Source organism: Chiloscyllium plagiosum, unplaced genomic scaffold (assembly GCF_037043375.1).
Source record: "Chiloscyllium plagiosum isolate Xiang-an unplaced genomic scaffold, Cpla_swu_hap1 HiC_scaffold_31, whole genome shotgun sequence".
In the NCBI taxonomy this organism is placed as follows: Eukaryota; Metazoa; Chordata; class Chondrichthyes; order Orectolobiformes; family Hemiscylliidae; genus Chiloscyllium; species Chiloscyllium plagiosum.
The window spans coordinates 30,311,702-30,332,867 of NW_028270169.1; the positions used below are offsets into that span (position 1 = coordinate 30,311,702).

At 36.8% G+C, this 21,166-nt stretch overlaps 1 protein-coding gene across 4 annotated transcripts in view; it reads left to right on the forward strand.

Annotated features, from left to right (window-relative positions):
• The window catches only part of usp32 (ubiquitin specific peptidase 32), a 214,057-nt gene that overhangs the window by 177,962 nt on the left and 14,929 nt on the right, over positions 1-21,166 (forward strand). For 3 of the 4 annotated variants that reach the window (XM_087977391.1, XM_043718524.2, XM_043718522.2), the window contains exons 17-26: positions 589-743; positions 827-908; positions 4,367-4,441; positions 6,064-6,202; positions 11,549-11,654; positions 12,136-12,309; positions 13,167-13,341; positions 15,529-15,680; positions 16,086-16,197; positions 17,013-17,224. In XM_087977391.1, coding sequence (XP_087833517.1) covers positions 589-743; positions 827-908; positions 4,367-4,441; positions 6,064-6,202; positions 11,549-11,654; positions 12,136-12,309; positions 13,167-13,341; positions 15,529-15,680; positions 16,086-16,197; positions 17,013-17,224 — 1,382 coding nt within the window. The remainder of the gene's footprint in view (positions 1-588; positions 744-826; positions 909-4,366; positions 4,442-6,063; positions 6,203-11,548; positions 11,655-12,135; positions 12,310-13,166; positions 13,342-15,528; positions 15,681-16,085; positions 16,198-17,012; positions 17,225-21,166) is intronic. The other variant, XM_043718523.2, reaches the window with a different exon arrangement.

Sequence of the window (21,166 nt, forward strand, 5' to 3'; positions counted from 1 at the left end):
TTTTTATTAGCAATTAAATTGATTTACAAAGCAGTCTGAATCCTGTAACAGTTGAATCATCTGCTTTCTGATTAGTCAAAATTGCTATGTTAAATCATCATTATAGTTGGTTTCTTTGGGGAAAGGCCAGTGTAATGGGCATTTAATTATGAATATATGTATTAGATGGTTTTATATTTTTAATGACTTGGAAATAGGTGATCATAATGATTAATGGACTGCAACAAATGTCTGTAGCCTATTTGATATTATCTTGATAGCTGAGTCACATACTAATTGATACAAAATACATTGGCTAGCCTCATTGCTGCAATTCTTTTGAGACAAACAGTTGTTGGCTGTACTTGAAACTAGTTTCATCTATTTAAGTCTGTTTAGTTAATGAAGCTTATGATATCAATGATCATGAAGCTAGACTGAACTTTTCTAACTTAATTTGTTAGCAGGCGAGTGTATGGTTGCAGAGTGCTATTTTCAATGCTTATCAAGAATTGGGTGCCCAACCAAAATCGGAGTAACATTAATGAGTTTAATAATTTTGTATTGTGGCTAGTATGTTTTCATCTTATATATTTATTGTGAATTTAGGAAATGTACCTTCACCATCTTCTCCAATGAAACGAGTGTTAGCTTACACTGGCTGCTTCAGCCGTATGCAAACAATAAAAGATATACATGAATACTTATCTCAGCGGCTTCGAATAAAGGAGGAAGACATGCGACTGTGGCTATACAACAGTGAGGTAAAATAGAATTTACAATGTTTGGTTGGTTGATTGTATTCTGTTGAGATTATCATTTAATATGATGTACTTTTTTTTTTAAGAACTACCTGGCATTACTGGATGATGAGGACCACACATTAGAAGATTTGAAAATTCTAGATGAGCAACACTTGGTGATTGAAGGTAAAGAGACAAGATTTTCAAGAAAAGCACAAAAATCATTAAAGTTAGCTAATGTATTTGATGATCTCAAGTATAAATGAACATTTCATTTCTAAGTCATGGCAGTGATTCATTTCAAATCTCATTGACATAGTACAGAGTAAAATAATTTTAAAACTTGTCTTTCGCCTTAGAAACTGCATCCTCCAGCTTCCCATTTCTACTTATTAATATTGTGTTCTCATTATTTAAAGAATAATGATTATCTAGTACTTTGTGTGGGACTACCAATCTTATGGCACATCTTATTCCCTCACTGATTTAATTTAAGCATTTATATCTTAACGCTAATCATTTGATCTTTGAGGAGCTTGAGTTTATTAGTGAATGCGAATAAAAGGTTTATGGAAATTTAACTGAAATTGTTATAATCACATTGCTATCTATATTTAAATGCTTTGTTTCAATGAAATGCCAAAAACTGCTCATTAGAATCATTTTCTAGTCATGCATTGGGCCAGAAATAAGTTGACTTGGCTATTACAGACCATACGACGTAAGAGTAGAAATAGGCTATTCGCCCCATCAAGTCTGCTCCACCATTCAATGAGATTGTGGCTGATCTAATAATCCTATAAGTTCCTTTCCTGCCTTTTCCCATAACGCTCAATTCTGTTACTCATTAAAAATCTGTCTATCTCAGCTTTGAATATATTGAACAGCACATTTTCTGCAGTTCTGATTTTTAAAAAAAATTCCACAGATTCACTACCTCTGAGAGAAGAAAATCCTATTAAATTTCTGACTCAAGTGGGCAACCCCTTACTCTAAAATTATGCCCTCTGATCCTAACCTCTCCCAGAGAAGGAAATAACATCTACATCTACCCTGTCATGCCCCCAATGAATCATTCCAATGATTAACAGGCCCGACCTTTTCAATCACTGTTCTTAAGAATCTTGGATCAACCTCACGAACCTTCTGTACACTGCTTCTGATTTCAGCATTTACCTCCTTTTGGTAAGGGAAGTAAAACAGTTCACTGTATTCCAGGTGGATGCATTTCAAGTTCACATGTCGGCTTGTCAGAATGATTATCTGTAAAATGATTAAACTTAGACTGCACTCATTGACAAAATGTTTCAGCCTTAAATTCTGCTGTCTATCCCTTCAGAGTGATGTATAGATCAGCTTTCCGTAATGATATATTGTTATTTTCCTCAGCAAATTTTTTTTTTAATCTAAAAAACTTACATTTTTTTTCCTTCTCTGCAGTTTTCCTTGTCTTTTCCAAAGCAGTATTAAATAACATGTGAATGATATATAAATCATTTCTGAAATTCAATTAAACTGAGCTGCCAGAGGAAGTGGTGGAGGCTGGTATAATTACAACGTTTAAAAGGCATTTGGATGGGTATATAAATAGGAGGGGTTTGGAGGGATATGGGCCGGTGCTGGCAGGTGGGACTAGATTGGGTTGGGATATCTGGTCGGCATAGATGGGTTGGACCAAAGGATCTGTTTCCATGCTGTACATCTCTATGACTCTAAACTAATCTTAGAGACTAGAGCAAATTGTTTCCATTCAAGTCACATAATTTGAATGAGTCTGCAGTCTGCTGCTGCCTGGTTTACGACCATTGTTTATAGAACAGATTATCTTTATAATTGCTAAATATTTTTTAAAAGCATCACTTGAATCATGTGTTGCTACTCTGCAGAATACAACAGGCATTCTGAAATCCCAAATATGCAATTCACAGACTCATTAGCCAGTGTTTCTTCTCTGGGCATGTATTTTCAAACAACTAGTGAAAAATACAATCCCATGTTTCATGATTATTACACTTACTGTGACGTTGAAATTTTAAGAATAACTTGCAGTGCACTGTGAAATTAAAATATCTAGGAATTATCTAACGAGGAATGTCAGAACTTCTGGACAAATACAAATTATGAAGGCCCTCCTAGTTCATCTACTGTACTGATAGTTCCTTGATAACAGCAATACTGAAATTGTTGACTAATCATAGCCATCAATATCTGTCAATTAATCTGCATTAGACCCAGATGTACCGACATACAATCTGTAAAACCTTGAGAAAGCTTATCCAAAATTATCTGCTACTCCCTGGCACACTAACTAAATATTTGATTATAATTTGATGCTGATTTCTGCACATTGTCAAAGTTGACAGTTTTAACTGGAGGCCTGAGAATTTTACTCCAAACTTTAACTAATGAATTTTCTTTCAGGGATGTCATGGCCTCCACAAGTATGAACACACCCATTTTATTGTACTTAGATCTATCCTTCTGCCTTCTGCTTTTGGAAGTGCAATGTATTGAATTGGCTGATCATCCATTTCATCTTAACTTGGAACTATTCCTACCAGTCAGAAATTTTCAATTCCACAAAAGCAGCACATAACTTTCTTCACGAAATGATTAATTTGGTGGTGCATTTTGCGAAATAAAAAGTTTTTTTTTATTTTTAGTGACTACCTGGTTATTTTGTAGTCTGTTCAGTTCTTATAATTCAGGCACAGGGTATCATCTGCCCATTTCTAGTTTCCCAAGGTGGTTATGGTACTTTAGATTCCTTTTGAATTGCAGCAGCCTTGTGCTGGTGAGTTTCCTTGGTCATAGTTGGGAATACCAAAATGTTCAAGCAGCACTGAAGAAGAGATATTTGTAAGCAGAATTTTAAAGTTCTTTGTATGGTCAAGCGTACATTTTATTTTTCTAACCAGCTCAATACATAGTCGCATCTGTATATTTTGGGTTGTACGTGAAATATAATTAAAACTACTAATGATTTTATTTTCATGCAGATGTATCAATATACTCTAACAATACAGAACATTTAGATTATTGTTTGAGAATTTTTTTTAAAATTGGGAATTTTGTGTAATTTATTTAAAATATTAGAAAAAATGATTTTGCTTCTAAGTCACAATAAATTAACATGTGGCATACAGTAGTAAAACCCTTGGGCAGGACAGTACATATGATTTTGGGGTTGGGGTTGGGGTTCAGGTTCGGGGTGGAGGGAAATCTGCCTGTAGCGTGATGGTGCTACATGTTTAAATTTGTGTTCAGAACCAGAGGCTGGTAGAGGGTAGTCCAAGCTTATTCATCCAGGAGCAATGAATTTTTGATCTCAGCTAGGTTTTGTTTATCAAGGAGAGATATTAAGTTATGTCCTGATTCTTCCACACATGAAGGAATGAAAGAATTGGTGGATCAGTTTTTTTTTCTGGGCAATATTTTTAAAAACACTTATTGCCCCTTCCTAACCAGCAAACAAGAATTGAGCCCTCTGATTAGCATTGTGATGTGCATGGAACAAAAACAAGATTTTAAAAAGAACTGCAAAGCATAAGTTCTAAATATTATGTCAAACAGGCTTTCCAGTTACTTAGTACTGTAACAATGCTCATACTTATCAGCCTGATATCCTGCGTTTCTTATAATAGTTCGCAACAAAGATATGAGTTGGCCGGAGGAGATGTCATTCATTGCAAACAGTAGCAAAATGGACAGACACAAGGGTAGGTACAAATATAGAACTTTAGCTTTGAGGTAATATGATTTATTTCATGTTGTGGGGTCATTGAGCAAGGTAAAGTCAACTTTCACAATTCAAGATATTTATTTGAAATATTAAAACTTAAGCAAGCAAATTTCTTGTTTATTTTCTATTAATTATAATAACTGGTGGGTTTCTTTAAATTAAAGCTAAGGAATTTTGACTTGAAATATTAAAAGTGAAAAATAGGAAAAGGAGCATAGACTTTAAAACTGATTAATAACGTGAATCTATGCTTTATTATAAATATTGGCTCTTTCCATTCTTTCTTGGGAATAATTACTTCTCATTGCAATTGCATTATTGAACATTGCTTAAAAAAAAATGCCACTGAAGATTTTCATATTCCATTCATCAGGATAATGCAAGGATGCCAAACCTCAGAGTGACAATTTATATCGCATGAGAAAAGGATATTGATTGATTGAAGCCCTGTCTCCGACAACATTATCCCATTTTTTTAATGTCTAGTATTCCTTTTCCTTGCAGGGAAATATATTTGGCTTCTAGGAACTGCAAATGAGCTATTTTACTAATGCTCACTTATTTTTGTGAGAAGCTACATATATTCATATTCAGAAAGCAGTCCTCATATGTCGAAAGGGAAAATGTGTACACTTGTTGCCTTTATTGAATTAAAGAGAAAATGGGACAAGAGTTCCTAGGTGAATTCTCCATGGCAGGTCCTCAACCAGAGTCCACATCTATCTGGCCTAGTGAGAACAAGCCTAGAAGCTTCAACAGCAATATTCAAGACTTGTAATTTGAGTGAATAAATGTAAATCATTTCAATTTGGCCTTGCGTATAAATGATACATTTGCTGTTTTTGCTATTGACCCCACAATTTTATTTCCATTACTAATTTCTATTCTAAAACATAGAAAGATATAGTTCAGTGAGGCTGGGTTCATATAGATGCGAAAATGAGCTGTTTTAGTTGGAATATTAAATATGTACGACTGCAGTGCTTGGTGTGTAGCACATACATTCAAACAAAAATTCCACTGGCCAAAAAAACTGGAATTGTTTAGAATACGGTGATTCTTAAGAATATGTATCTCTGGGAAATGTGCTCACCATGTTTTTATATTAAGCACTAGATCTATCAGATTTCTTCAGATGCATACTATTAATACATGGCAGACCTGCAAGTTGCTCTTTGTTTGTAATGCCACACTTTTATCTTATTACTTCTGCAACTTTTCACAAAACAATTAAGAATGTGATTTCTGATCAGAAATTTATTCCACTAACATAGTAGGCAGTTGTAATGGATTTAATAATGTTTTATTATGGGTTCATACATCCTTGTCAGGGTGACAAATAAAATTCAATTACATCTCAGTAGGCATTTTACAGTATTCAAGGTCATTGGCATGTTTAATTTTAGATCTTTGTCAGGTGTGGATACCATTTCTGCTTGTTTGTTGCAAGTTGATCTGTTGCAAGTTCTTTAATCACTTATTTATCTGGATCCACTTGGCAGATTTTTTTAATTCTCAATATTTGACTATTTCCTGATGTTTATTTGTTTCTTGATTGTTCTAAATCACATCATTACATATAATGCTTTTTTGTTCTAGTTCCAACGGAAAAAGGTGCAACAGGGTTAAGTAACCTGGGAAACACATGTTTTATGAATTCTAGTATCCAGTGTGTCAGTAACACACAGCCACTCACTCGATACTTCATATCAGGGAGACATCTTTATGAACTCAACAGGTAAGGATTTTAATTTATCTATCTGTGGAACGTGAAATACACATATCAACTTTTTCTTTGTTCAATTCATCTTGAAATTCAATTCCAATTTGTACAGAAAAAAACAGCTGTTTCTTGTGCACTTTAATGCAGCTAATGGTAGTAAATCAAAATATTCCATGATTGTGAAAAGAGGTAAGATCATACTAGATATGTTTTCTCCAGAGCTGATTTCAATGAAGACTGGAACTGTTCTGGTATACAGGGAGAATTTGTGAAATTTTTACTCAAATAGAAATAGTAGACAAAACGTCACAGGATATGTTTAATCATTGTTAAGGTATGGAGACTGCTGACAAGGCCAGTATTGACTGCCCATCCCTAATTGTTCACATTGAGTGTCTTGCATGGCCACTTTGGAATCTACCATGTTGACATGAGATTAGAAGTCATAGGCCATTTAGGTAAGGAACATGAGATCCTTTCTCGAAAGGACATTCGTGAATGAGTTAGGTTTTTGTAACAGTTTGACAGCTTCTTAGTACTCTGCCAGCTTTTATTCCAAGATTTCTTTCCTTAAATTATTTCATACTTACATGCCAACACATAAGGCCTTTAATATTCATTCTCAGACTTGGCCCTTATACTACACTGGTATGCAGTGATTATATTAGAACAAAATTTTAAATGAGAAGAGTGAAACATGCACACGCTGAGCTTTTGAAATAAGAAAGAAACATGATAGAAAAATCCAGCTGCTTCATCGCTATCTCCAAAAAAATGGGTTATTAAATATTGGTTTCATTCAAGCAGAAAACTGAAAGAGTAGGAAGTGTTTTAATTGAACGAAGTAAAAACAGGGAGAGACACAAGAATAATGAATGTTATTTTCTGCTTTTACTATTAAACTGGTGTTTTTGAGATTGTTTTTTCATCTGAGTATTGTTCATGAACATTCAAAATTTCTCTCCACACCCTATACCACTCATCCAGGTTGATCAGAAATTGTCTGTAACTGTAAGATACCTGAATGAAAACTACCTTTTTACAAAAAAAAGGCTGAAATGTCATCTTGTAGAAAGGTGTCATATTTTGGATTTATTGAAAATCATTTAAGATTAGTTTAAACTACACTTGCCATTTTGTTTGATTCTCTGCAGACCAGTGTAAGCTATGAGAAAGAATATGTATTAATTAGGCTGTAATTATTACATAGCAGGGAACTCAAGTTTCCTGTAGTGTTTACGTTCGATTTATAAGTGTAAAGTAACCATTTTCCTTGTACACTATTTTGGGAAAGCTTATAGAATAGGTGAATTACTAGTGTACTGGTATTTGCTGTTGAGAAGAATTGAAGACATGATTTTTTATGTTTTAAATGTAGTATTAGTTGATTTGAAACCAAAAGAGAAAATGCTGGAAAATCTCAGCAGGTCTGGCAGCATCTGTAAGGAGAGAAAAGAGCTGACGTTTCGAGTCTAACTGACCCTTTGTTGATTTGAATTGTTTTTGAGCTAACTGGTTTGCATAAAGACATTATCTTTTTTACTTTAAATTTCCAAGTGCAAACATAAATAGAAATTAGAGAATTTAGTGAAGGTCCCAATACTAATCTCTGTGCACTTACCTCAACCCCAAGAAGTGCACGCTGCTTCATATTCTTTATACATTGTTTTGAATTTTATGTATGGTCATCCCTATTTGCAACTGGCTTATAAAGGCAAATTTTGAATTAGTGGAGCTCTTGCATATTGATTCTTGGTATGATTATTGTGCAGCATTAAAACTATTAGGTCTTAGCGAGTTTTGAGAAGATTTGTCGCTTAGGTAGAGGTCTGGATGTAAGTCTGCTCACTGAGCTGGAAGGTTTGTTTTCAGACGCTTCGTCACCATACTAGGTAACATCATCAGTGAGCCTCCGGTGAAGCACTGGAGGTATTGCTCGCTCTTTATTTGTGTGTTTAGATTTCCTTGGGTTGCTGATGTCATATCGTGTTCTTTTTCTCAGGGGGTGGGAAATGGGATCCAGGTCAATGTGTTTTGTTGATAGAGTTCCGGTTGGAATGTCATGATTCTAGGAATTCACGTGTGTCTCTCTGTTTGGCTTGTCCTAGGATGGATGTGTTGTCCCAGTCGAAGTGGTGTCCTTCCTCAAATATATGCAACGATACTAGTGAGGGTGGTCATGTCTTTTTGTGGCTGGTTTGATATTCATGTATCCTGGTGTCTAGTTTTCTGCATGTTTGTCTAGTATAGTGTTTGTTCCAGTTCTTGCAAGGTCTTTAGTAAATGACATTAGTTTTGCTTGTTGTCTGTATAGGGTCTTTCAAGTTCATTAGCTGCTGTTTTAGTGTGTTGGTGGGTTACCATGATGCCAAGAGGTCTGGCAGTCATTTCGGAGATGTCTTTCATGCCGGGGAGAATGGCTAGGGTTTCTGGACGTGTTTTGTCTGCTTGTTTGGGTTTGTTGCTGAGAAATCAACAGACTGTGTTCATTGGGTACCCATTCTTTTGAATACACTGTATAGGTGATTTTCCTCTGCTCTTCGTAATACGAAATGCAGTGCAAATCTCTTTTCGCTGTAATGCGTCAGTTCAGCATTCCTACTAGGTTAGCCTTTTATGGTACAAACATAATGCTGGAATGAAAATGGTACATCATACCTTGTAGAATCAGTTAGATAATTCAAATGGAAATAATGTCCTGTGTACCAAGATCCCATCAAAAATTTGAACTCTTCTGTCCCTTTCTAAATAATTCGAATCTGTTGTGCAAATAGTTCTGGAAATCTGCATTTCGGCAGTGTGATTTGGCTATAGCATTGCTGAAGAATTAGGGAACGGTATTTTGGAAAACACTTACCTTCATTGGCAGTAGCGCAATCCCAGTGGGGATCGGTCCACTTGCTTTGTTCTGCGTATGCGCCAACGTCTGTGCTGGAATCTCCGCACTTTTCTGCATCGATGGCTGCACATGTGCGATATCAGTGTAGGTCTTCATGCTGTTCTGCGCATGCACCAATGTCTCCATGCTGTTCTGTGCATGTGCGACATCTGCACTGAAGTCAGTGTGATATTCTATGATGTCACTACCGGTTTTCATGCTGCTCTGCGCATGTGCTGATATCAGCTGCCGACAGAGCAGCTTTCTGTGAGAGGTTCTGTACAAAGAGCAGCTTCCCTACATTTTTTTAAACGTGCTGTGTTAAATTCAGTTTTGTTTTATTAATAAATACAATTTCAACCTTCATTCAGGCTCTGCTATACTTTGCGCTAGACTTTTAGGTGATGTGAGTGATATTTTTTGCTGGTCTGCCCCTCTCCTCACTTTTCCTATAGGTCCCATTATTTATATTAAGCAATGGTTTTGTAGGAATGCAACTACGGCATTATAGGAGAACTACCTGTACTTGGGAGTTATACAGTTTCCTTTGGTTAAAAGTGCCTTTATGCAGCTGAGGAAAGGAAAATCTTGAGGGCTTTAGTACACGAAACATCATCTTCAAAAATTAATGCTTAGAAATCTGCTGTAGATTGAGAATGCTTTCATGATTTGGAGATGCCGGTATTGGACTGGGGTGTACAAAGTTAAAAATCACACAACACCAGGTTATAGTCCAACAGGTTTAATTGGAAGCACACTAGCTTTCGGAGCGATGCTCCTTCATCAGGTGATTGTCGTTCCGAAAGCTAGTGTGCTTCCAATTAAACCTGTTGGACTATAATCTGATGTTGTGTGATTTTTAACTGAGAATGCTTTAAGTATCCAGCACAGCTCAGGGTAATGCACTGAGTTTCCTGCCTAGGCAGATTAAGGTCAATTAATGAAGGATAGCTTAAAGTTGATTTCTTTTCTCTTTGTAACTTGACAAGAATGCATTTTCCTCCGTGTAAACAAATTGTAAACTGTCATTTACACTCTGTTTATAAAAGGTTTATCATGAACTGTTATAATTGATTAGTTGACCAACTTGAACAATTTTTTAGACTTCTTTGAATTTATGCCTTTAAAGTAAGGTGTATATATTAAGTTGCCTGAAAAAAACATTAACATTGGCATTAAGTCTATATAATTTTCCATCTAAATTGGATGGTGAGATGCTTTAACCATTAACTTAAACTGTAAAAATAACTCAAGTTATCTTTTCTTTATTACAATTTAAAGAAGGATATTCCTTCAAGTTGTCATTGGCTGTGAAACATTGGCCAATAATGAGCAATTAGAAGCATACTTGAATTTTATAATATCAAGTAGACCAGGCAGCCAATTAAAGTCCATGACACTTTGTCACTTAAAGACACAACAGAGACTATACCTGTGCAGTGTACTGCCTAAAATTAAAATGATGTGGGTGTGACAAGATAATTGCATTGAATATGTTTGTTGAACGTCATCGGTTTCCAAAGAAAATCTTTCTAAAACTTGACAAGGAGTATTCTGAACTAGATATTAATATTGTGTATATGTTTGGATGGTTTTAGAAATTTCAGTGGAGAATAAATGAGTTATGAAAAGATTAAATGCTGCTAACGTGTGTTTCTGAACATTCAAATTAGTCAATATTGTATCCAGTTGTCATTTTTGTGAAGCACTCCCAAACCACTTTGATTAAAAAAGAAAAATCCATTTCGTTTGAATGTCTTGCCTTTCCACTAATTTTGCTGCTCTGATGATTTAGGAATGTTTGCTATTTATTCATTTTTTTCCAAGGATGAAACATTTGCAACTCAAAACTGATTCATATAATACCCTGACAAGATGTGCAAGTTAGGTGAATTGGCCAAGTTGAATTGCCCATAGTGTTCAGGGATGTGTAGGTTAGGTGCATTAGTCAGGGGTAAATGTCAAGTAATAGGGTAGGGGAATGGGTTTGGGTAGGTTACTCTTCGGAGGGTCGGTGTGGACTTGTTGGAATAAATGGCCTGTTTCCATACTGTAGGGATTCTATGATTCGGTGAACTGAATCACTTAAACACTTAAAACTCTCTTTAATTTTTTTTAAAAATAGTACCAAAGTTTAAAGGAAATAAACTTGTACCGTGTATATCCGGAGCGAAATTTTAGTACCCATTTTTAGATAAACGTTTAGGCACAAAAGAAATCAAGGATTATGGGGAAGTGCAATTGATCCAGTGTTTCACTACGATTTCATTGAATGAAGTAGCAGACTCGGGAAGCAAATGCTTTTTGGTTGTTTAGCTACGTTATTAAATGTTTCAGATGTTAATCAAATAATCTAATGGCAACAAAAATATAAGTAATCTGTTAAATAACAAGTGACCTTTTTTTTTAGATATTATGCAATGAAAATGTTAAAGTGAGTACATTGTTGCAAGGTCAGTTTGACGGTCTGTGATTTACTGCAGGGCTAACCCGTTAGGAATGAAAGGTCATATGGCCAAGTGCTATGGGGATCTTATCCAAGAATTATGGAGTGGAACTCAGAAGAATGTAGCGCCACTTAAACTCAGGGTAAGGGAGCATATTATTGTAAAATATTTCAATGGATAAGATCTGTTGCATTGACCGTATGTTTTGTGAACTTTTTGTATTTAGAAAAAAGTTGGTTAAGTAACAGCAGTTACTATGGAATTAATGAGAAAATTAGCAATAAACCATTCTTCATATTTATTTTGTGCTACCTTAACTGTTACTGTTAAAGTTTCTGTATAGATCAATGATATCAGATAGATGAAAGTTTTGGAGAGTGTGTCAGTGGCAAAATCAAGCATTGACTTTGCCTCTTGAATATGGTTTTTTTTCACAAACCTGGAAAATAAATATTAAAGTGGGAAACATGAACAAAAAGGGCAAATTTCAAAAGGGAAGACATAAGTGAGAACAGTGATGTAAAACATTTCCTTGATACAATGTAACTATTAAACAGCCATTTATTTTATGTTTAGCACAGAACAAACTACAAATTTTGTTTTATCCCTTGTTTTTTTTTTAGTGGACAATAGCCAAGTATGCCCCGAGATTTAATGGCTTTCAGCAGCAGGACTCCCAAGAGCTCCTCGCATTCTTATTGGATGGTCTTCACGAAGACCTCAACAGAGTTCATGAAAAGCCATATGTTGAACTAAAGGATAGTGATGGTCGTCCAGATTTTGAGGTTGCAGCAGAGGTCAGTAGTTCTTTGTTCAAAACATTTAAATCTCAGATGATACATAACTAGTTATATAGTTTCTTACATAATTGTGTACAAATTTAAACTAAGCTGAAGATTGATTATTTGTTCTGTAATTTTATGCATTGAGCATAAATAAAGTACCTGTAGAAATTTTGCAATCCATTGTCTGCCTTTAAATTGGTAGTTTTAAAAATACATAATTTACGTGCTTAAATATAAGCAAAAATTCTTTTTTCCTTTCTTCAAATCACTTTCAATGAATGCATCACAATATCCACTAAAATAAGTATTTTCACTGATCTTTGAAAATATTATTGCTGAACATATTTTCACAGTAGGAGAAATCTGCCAGAAGTTATTTTGCATCTTGTAAATTACAGAAAAATACTTGGGCATCGATTAGAATTCTGAGAGTATTTTAGTGATTTGATGCATGATACCACTTGGGTTGATCCACAATTGTCCTGAGGACTACTGGAACCCTGCTACAGAGCTATACTGCATATTTAATTGACTGCAAGATTGTGCACTATGAATTACAGTCAGTTTCCTAACCTGCATACTCAGACAGATTTTTAATTACTTATATCAACTAATTACAAAAAGTTGTACAACTTATAATTTCTATGTATTTTTTTTTACTTGAGGGAGTAATGAATCAATGTTACTCCATCTTCAAAGACTTCAAGATTAAAAAATTGAATAGTAATGAATTTGCTGCTTCAGTGGATGGAATTTTTAAAAATAATTTTAATTATATAATTCACAGTTTTAGACATCAAGATAGGTACTTTCGACTTCATTGTTAAAGCATGTATTTCTGTTCAACTTTTATTTCTATACTCTTCTAGGCTTGGGAAAATCATTTAAGGAGAAATAAATCCATTGTGGTCGACCTGTTTCACGGACAGCTAAAATCACAAGTCAAATGTAAAACCTGTGGTCACATTAGTGTTCGATTTGACCCATTTAACTTCCTGTCTTTGCCTCTGCCAATGGATAGCTATATGCACTTAGAAATCACAGGTTTGTTAAACTTAATGGCTTTTTTATAAGTTGTGGAGAAATTTCAACTTCGTAAAGAAAAATATTTCAGCCGTTCAGGGTGTTGCCAATAAATTAATTTAATCTGTTTAGTTTAGAGTATAGCTTTTTGGAATAATCCAAATGTTGATACTTACTAGGCTGTAAAGAGCACACCCTTCCTCATTGTCATTCACAAGCAATACAGAAAATAGTTTGACTTGAAAAGTCCACGCAAATTCTAAATGAAAGACTAGTCAGAATAGAAATTGTCATGATCTGACTTATGTCTTCCCTTTGCTGTCAGAAGTGAAAATTTCCCTTTGCATGCAACATTTTCTATCTAGTAATGCTTCAGCTATTTTATCCTTTTTCCTCAACCAAGAATTTCCAATGAGTGTGATTGATAGGATTCTCTCCTGTATCCAGTCTATTTCATGCCCTTCTGCTTTCACTCCTTCCCATCCCTCCTAAAACTGTGATTGAGTTCCTGTTATCCTCAACTTCCACCAAACCAGCAGTGTTCAATGGGTCATCCTTCATCACTTTTTCTGTCCCTAGTGTAATATCTCCATGATAGCCTGATTCATTTTTCAGTCACTTTACAATAGCCCTTTCCTTTCCTGTGACATCTTTCCATGCAAATGCAGGATATGTGAAGCTGCCCTTTTACTTCTCCTTTCTCACCATCAATGTCCCAAACACTTCTGAGTGAACTCTTCTGTTTTTCTCTTTACATTACATACATTGCTCATCAGGAAGTCACCTTTACACTTGGGAGACCAAAGGTGGACTGAGTGTAGACCTCTTCCTTCATTCCCATGAGAATGACCATGAGCTTCCTTTCATTTCAGTTCTCTACCTTGATCCCACTCTAATCTTTCTGTGTGCTACAGTTGTCCAATGAAACCACCATCACAGAAATGGTTAAAAAAAAATTGAACCTGTGATATCTGGCATTAAAAGCTAGTGTCATGGCAACCATGAAACATTGTTGATTGTCCTAAAACCCATTTGGTTCCCTAATGTACTTTAGAGAAGGAAATCGATAATTCTGACATAACCATTAGTGTTTCACTCCTAACTGGCCTACAGAGCCAACTAGTGCAAGGGTAACTTGGAATCAACAATAACTGCTACCCTTGCCAGTGACATCTACATAGTATGTAGGAATTTTAAAAATTGAGTAACTGTCAAGCAACCATTCACAGTGCATATGGATGCATCTTTTGGTTCTCTGCCTATACCCATTATAATTTTCTTGAAATTTTTCCAAAATGAAAGTTTTTCCTTATTTAATCTGTCCTGCCCTCCACCCAAATACAGAATTACTCTTTTGCTGTTTAAGCTCCTCTCTCCTTCTCCCCTCACTTTCTCAAAACCTCTTAAATCTTTCTCAGTTCTGATGAAGGGACACTGACTTGAAACATACACGTTTGTTTCTCTCCACAAGTGCTCAGGACCTGTTGAGTTTTTACAGTATTTTAGTTTTACAAGCCAGTGTACCATGAACCTTCTCCTCTAAAAAGTCATTTGAAAAGCACAGTAGTTCAACTCTGCTGTCCTTTTCATTGGAGAACCTTGTCCAAAATTGCTGGAATTAATGGTTCCCAAATCTCATGGCTACAGAAATACAGACTGAATTAGGATTGGACAATTTCTGTTGAATATGGGACCCACAGTGCAGAACTGCCCTGAATTTTACATGAACTATTTGCCTCATCTATGAAAGTTGGCTGGTGTGAGCTATTGAAAAATATTGCAGTATATGGAGTGTGAAGTCATGTGTGGCACAGTACTAGTTGATAATGAAGTATATTTTGATTTGCATATTTATATTTTTATATTTGATCTGAAATGTGGCTTATGCTGAAACTGAGCGGTATTTCATTCCACAATCTCCTCTTAAACACACAATCTTGAAATCTGCAGTAATTTTCTCCTATCTTGAAAAGCACTTTTAGAATTATTTTTCCATTAATTGTCATTGTTAATATTTCTGTCACACAATTGATGATTTTTTTTTCCCCCGATTTGTCTGGCCCATCTTTTTCTATTCGTCATTCTCCCTTCCTCAAAAGAATCAGCTTCCACATAGGAATTAATCTCATCCCAAGACTTGACTTAACTGAGAAGAGTACAAGTAAAAAGTTGGGCTTCTATAGATATGAAATTTGTTCTGTTTTTCAGTTATCAAATTAGATGGTTCCACACCAGTTCGTTATGGTTTACGATTAAATATGGATGAGAAATACACAGGTTTGAAAAAACAATTAAGTGAATTGTGTGGACTGAAGTCAGAACAGATCTTGCTGGGAGAGGTTCATGGTTCTAATATAAAAGTGAGTACATGTTTTCTGGAAATATTTACACGGTGGGGCAGCAGACTTTGCATCTTTTTTAATAAAATGCTTTGTTTCTTCATAATTAAAACTAAGACTATAATCCTTGATGGATTATAGATTAATCCCGTCTGTGATAACAAAGTAAATCTAGCTAACACGAGTAAAACTTAGGAAATATGGAAGAAAACAAAAGTTCAGATTTGTAAAAGAAAACGTTTAGACAGGAGTGATTATTAAAACAGATCATATAAATTTGTTGGCGTCAATCTTCCAGATAATCTTCATATCAAGTGAAAGAACCATTTTAATTTGAATGGAAAAATATAGAATTAATAGTAATGTGAAATCAATCAGTGACCAAGCTCGTGATTAAAAAAGGGTGAATTGTATCCTTTTGAACAGAATTTTCCTCAAGATAACCAGAAAGTGCGACTGTCAGCGAGTGGTTTTTTGTGTGCTTTTGAGATCCCTGTTCCAGGATCACCAACCTCTGCCACATCTCCAATACAAACAGGTATTAATATATATAATAGAGAGATATAATATGGATAAACTGTAGGTATTAAAATGTAACATTGTAAAAATTCAGATAGAGACTCAGAAGCAAGCTTTTATATATTGCAACATAGCAATAATATTCACATCGTTAAAAAGTTGAAAGTTGTCAAAATCACTCAGCAGTATCTGTGAAAAAAGACAGGGATAATGTTTCAGGTCTGTGAACCTTGGACATAAGTGGTCTGATAAATTTCAGTATTTCTTGATTTTTGGAAGGTGGCATTATCTCACTCAACTTGCTCTAACTAAGGCCCTTTTGCTAAGTTTTATGCTACTTTAAAGGTTCAGGGAAAACCACAGCTTGCATTAAGTGAGAGTCTTTGCAGTCTGTTTGTTATTTTTTTTTAAACCCTTTTATTTGGCTTTGATTTAGGCAACTTGTTATGGTGTCCATTTGCAAAATGAATACTACAGTAGGCTAGATATTACAGTTGGTTACATCAGTTTTAATATGATAACATTAAGTTTTTTTTGTGTTTCTGTGCTTCTAATGGAGCCTGCAATCTGTTTAGCAAGTTGGCTTATATCTCTAAAATTAGCAGTAAGGAATGTCATACAGACACATTAAATATTCACTTCCTATCAGCTGTAATCATAAAATAGAAGCAGTTAATCCTTCAGAGAATGAAATCATTTTGGATTTATTTGACTTCTGTCTTACAGATGACCCCATTTTTAATTGTTTTCTGTTTTATAGAAAGAAAAGAATGTTTGAATCCAGTTATTTTAATGTATCACTCTCAATTTATTGAACCGTGTATCTTTTGTTAGATTCCTCCAAGGTGCCATTAACTAATGGAAAGCATAACCAGTCTTCAAGTGCAAATCCAATGAAACCTAATCTTATTCCCAATGGAATTCCTAGTACAGTTGTGCCAACTGAGATTGAGAAGAATCTCTCTAATGGACTGCCTAATGGACATTTGCCAGCAGTTACTGATAGCCCTTTCATAGGATATATTATTGCAGTTCACAGAAAAATGGTAAGATAATACCTCAAAGCAGAGCTACTGTTTAAAATGGAATTGAAAATTAAACTCAGGGTAGTGTTTTAGGCATAACCAACTTCAGTTGATTCATCCATGTCCTTCCCTCTATCATAAGATCAAAAGTGAAGGTATTTACTGACGATTGCACTGTTGAATATTATTCACAACTCTTGAGATGCTGAAATAGTCAGTGTTCATACGCAGCAACACCTGGATGCTGTCCAAGCTACAGTTGATAAATGTCAAGTAACATTTTTACCCCACAAATGCCAGGTAATGGCCATCTCCAACAAGAGAGAACTTAACCATCTCCTTTTGATATTTAATGGCATTACCATTGCAGAATCCCCACCATCTACACAGGTAATTCCTCCCACTGGGGGGAGGGGGGCTCCCCCATGCTGACATTCAAACCCCTGGCTGTTGGCCACCAATCGCTGCTGAGCATATGTGAGAACTACAACTTCCATCAGGCCCCATGGGCTGAGCTTTTTCCTGACACCAAGCTGCCAGCTCTCACTATGCAGGCATGGGATCTAAAGGCAGCATAGATACAGTCGTCCAGACAGAGTGTGCTGGAGGAAGTCAGCAAATCAGGAAACTTGTGTGGAAAGAGAAACAATTAATGTCTAGAGTCTGATATGACTCTTAGAACTGAAAGGGGCTGAAAAATGATGATTTTTATATTGTAGACAGAGGGGGAAAATGATGAGGGTGCCCAGAGCCAAAGACACAGAATGTAACAGTGGTGAAAGTGTGATTGAGATGGTCAGAACATTGAGTATAGGAGTTGGGATGTCATGTTGCAACTGTACAAAATATTGGTTAGGCCACTTTTGGAATACTGTGTACAATTCTCGTCATAGAACTATGCAGCATGGAAACAGACCTTTCGCTGCAACTCATCCTTGCCGACCAGATGTCCTAAACTGTTCATTTGCCAGCATTTGAACCACATTCTTCTAAACCTTTAGTATTCATGTACCCATCCACCTGCCTTTTAAACTGCCTCCACCACCACCACCTCTGGCAGTTCATTCCATACATGCACCACACGAGTGAAAACGTTGCCCCTCGAGTCCCTTTTAAATCTTTACCCTCTCATCTTAAACTTGGACCCTCTAGAGTGAATGTTTAAGACTCCCCTACCTTGGGGAAAAGACCTTGGTGATTGACCTTATCCATGCCCTTCTTGATTTGAAAATGAAGGTCACCCTCAGCCTCCTCTCCAGGGAAAACAGGCCCAGCCTATTCAGCCTCTCCTGATAGCTCAAACCCTCCAATCCTGGTAAATCGGCACGATATGAATTGCAGCAGTTGAAGGAGGCAGCTCATCACCACCTTTTCCACAAAAATTATGGGGAGGCGATAAATGCTAGCCTAGCCAGTTGACCCTCATGAACAAAAAAAAGGAAAAAAACCTAGTTGTAATGTTACTGGTCTTTTTATCTGGAAGCCCGGGTTAATGCCCCGGGGACATGCGTTCAAATCTTACCCCAGTAGCTGGTGGAAGTTAAATACGATGACAATTCTGGTATATAAAGCTGGTCCATTGACATTATGACAACTATTGTAACTGGATGTAAAAACCCATCCATCATCCAAATAAAAACAAAGTGTTTGAGATCTGAAATACAAAGACAGAGTGCTGTAGAAACCCAGCACATCTGGCAGCATCTGTGGAAAGGGGACAGAGTTAACATTTCAACTCCAGTATGACCATCTGGTTCACTAATGTCCTTTAGGGAAGAAAATCTGCCATCTCTACCTGGTCTGGTCTCCATGTGACTCCAGTCCCACAGCAATTTGGTTGATTCTTAACTGCCCTCTGAAATAACCAAGCAATTCACTCAATGTAAGGGCAGTTAGGGACAGGCAACACCTCCCCTGATGCCCTTCTATTGGAAGGATATTGTTAAACTTGAGAGAGTGCAGAAAAGATGTACAAGAGGTTGGATAGCTTGGGGCTTTTTTTTCCCTGAAGCATCAGAGACTGAGGGATTGCTTGAGAGAGGTTTATGAAATCACGAGGGGCATGGATAGGGTGAATAGTTAAGATCTTTTCCCCAGGGGAGGGGAGTCCAAAACTAGACGGCATAAGTTAAAGTTGAGATGGGAAAGATCTAAAAGAGACCTGAGGGGCAATTTTTTCACAGAGGCTGATGCATGTATGGCACAAGCTGCCAGAGGATGTAGTAGAGGCAGGTACAATTTAAAATATTTTAAAAGGCACCTGGGTGAGTATGTAAGTAGGAAGGGTTTAGATGGATATGGGCCAAATACTGGTAAATGGAACTAGGTCAGATTGGGATGTCTGGTTGGCATAAACAAGTTGGACCAAAGAGTCTCTTTCCGTGCTGTGAGACTCTATGACTCCATCAACACTTTCAACTTACCATTGACTGGAAGCTGAACTCCGAGCGGCCATAGAAATACAGTGGCTAACAATGCAAGTTAGAGGCTGGGAATTCTGAGATGAGTAAACCATCCTCTGACTACTTGAAGTCTATCCACTATTTGTAAGAAACAAGCAGAGTATGATTTGATACTCTCCATTTGCTTTGAAAAATGGAACTTCACAAACACTCGAGATTAGATTAGATTAGATTACTTACAGTGTGGAAACAGGCCCTTCGGCCCAACAAGTCCACACCGACCCGCCGAAGCGCACCCACCCAGACCCATTCCCCTACACTTACCCCTGCACCTAACACTACAGGCAATTTAGCGTGGCCAATTCACCTAACCTGCACATTTTTTGGAGTGTGGGAGGAAACTGGAGCACCCAGAGGAAACCCACGCAGACACAGGGAGAATGTGCAAACTCCACACAGTCGGTCGCCTGAGGCGGGAATTGAACCCGGGTCTCTGGCGCTGTGAGGCAGCAGTGCTAACCACTGTGCCACCGTGCCGCCCACCACGTAAATGTGACACCTTTACTTCCAAAAATCAAATGGCATTAGAAAATCACTGACATTTCATGATCTGCAGTCTTTCTTATCAGAAATGTCTGGCCATGAATGTCATTAACTACACCAACATTTATTGGCTGTCCTTCGTTACCCCAAGAAAATGGTTCATAATTCATAGATTCTCTATGGTGTGGAAATAGGCCATTTGGTCCAAGAAGTTCATACTGACCCTCCAAAGTGTAACCCACCCAGATCCATTCCTCTATCCTATTACTCTACATTTACGCCTGACTATTGCACCTAACCTACACTATGGGCAATTTAGCCTGGCCAATTCATCTAACCTGCACAACTTTTGGATTGTGGGAGGAAACCAGAGCAAACCCATGCAGACATGGGCAGAATGTGCAAACTCAACACAGACAGTTGTCCAAGGCTAGAATCGAACCCAGGTCCCTGGCACTGTGAGGCAGCAGTGCTAATCACTGAGCCACCATGCCGCCCCAAACTCACTGACCTATTCATGCAGCTCTTGGGAATATATCAAGGCAGCAGGTGGCAGACATCTGCCAATTCGCAATGGTGGAAAAGCTGTATGTTGTGCATGAGCCAGGTAGGAAACAAACCTTCAATCATCTTATCCACAGTCAGACCCATTATCCATTACGCTACTAATCCAACACTCACAATGGTGGCAAGCAACCTTTTGGAACTACTGCTGTGCTATTTGCAAGGGAATTTGATCCAGCCACAGGGCAGGAGAGATAATATAGTTAGGATGGTGTGTGACTTACAGGAGCTTGCAGGTGATTGTATTTCCATGCATCTGCTCTCTCGTTCTTCCAGGTGGTAGATGTGTTGCGTTTGGAATGTGCTGTCAAAGCAGCTTTAGTGAGTTGCTGCAGTACATCTTGTAGATGGTGTATGTAGTGCTGCCTCTTTGTGTCAGTGGTGAAGAATGTGAATGATTAAGGGTGAGGTGGCAATCAAATGGGCCACTGATGCAAAGCCAATTATTTTTACC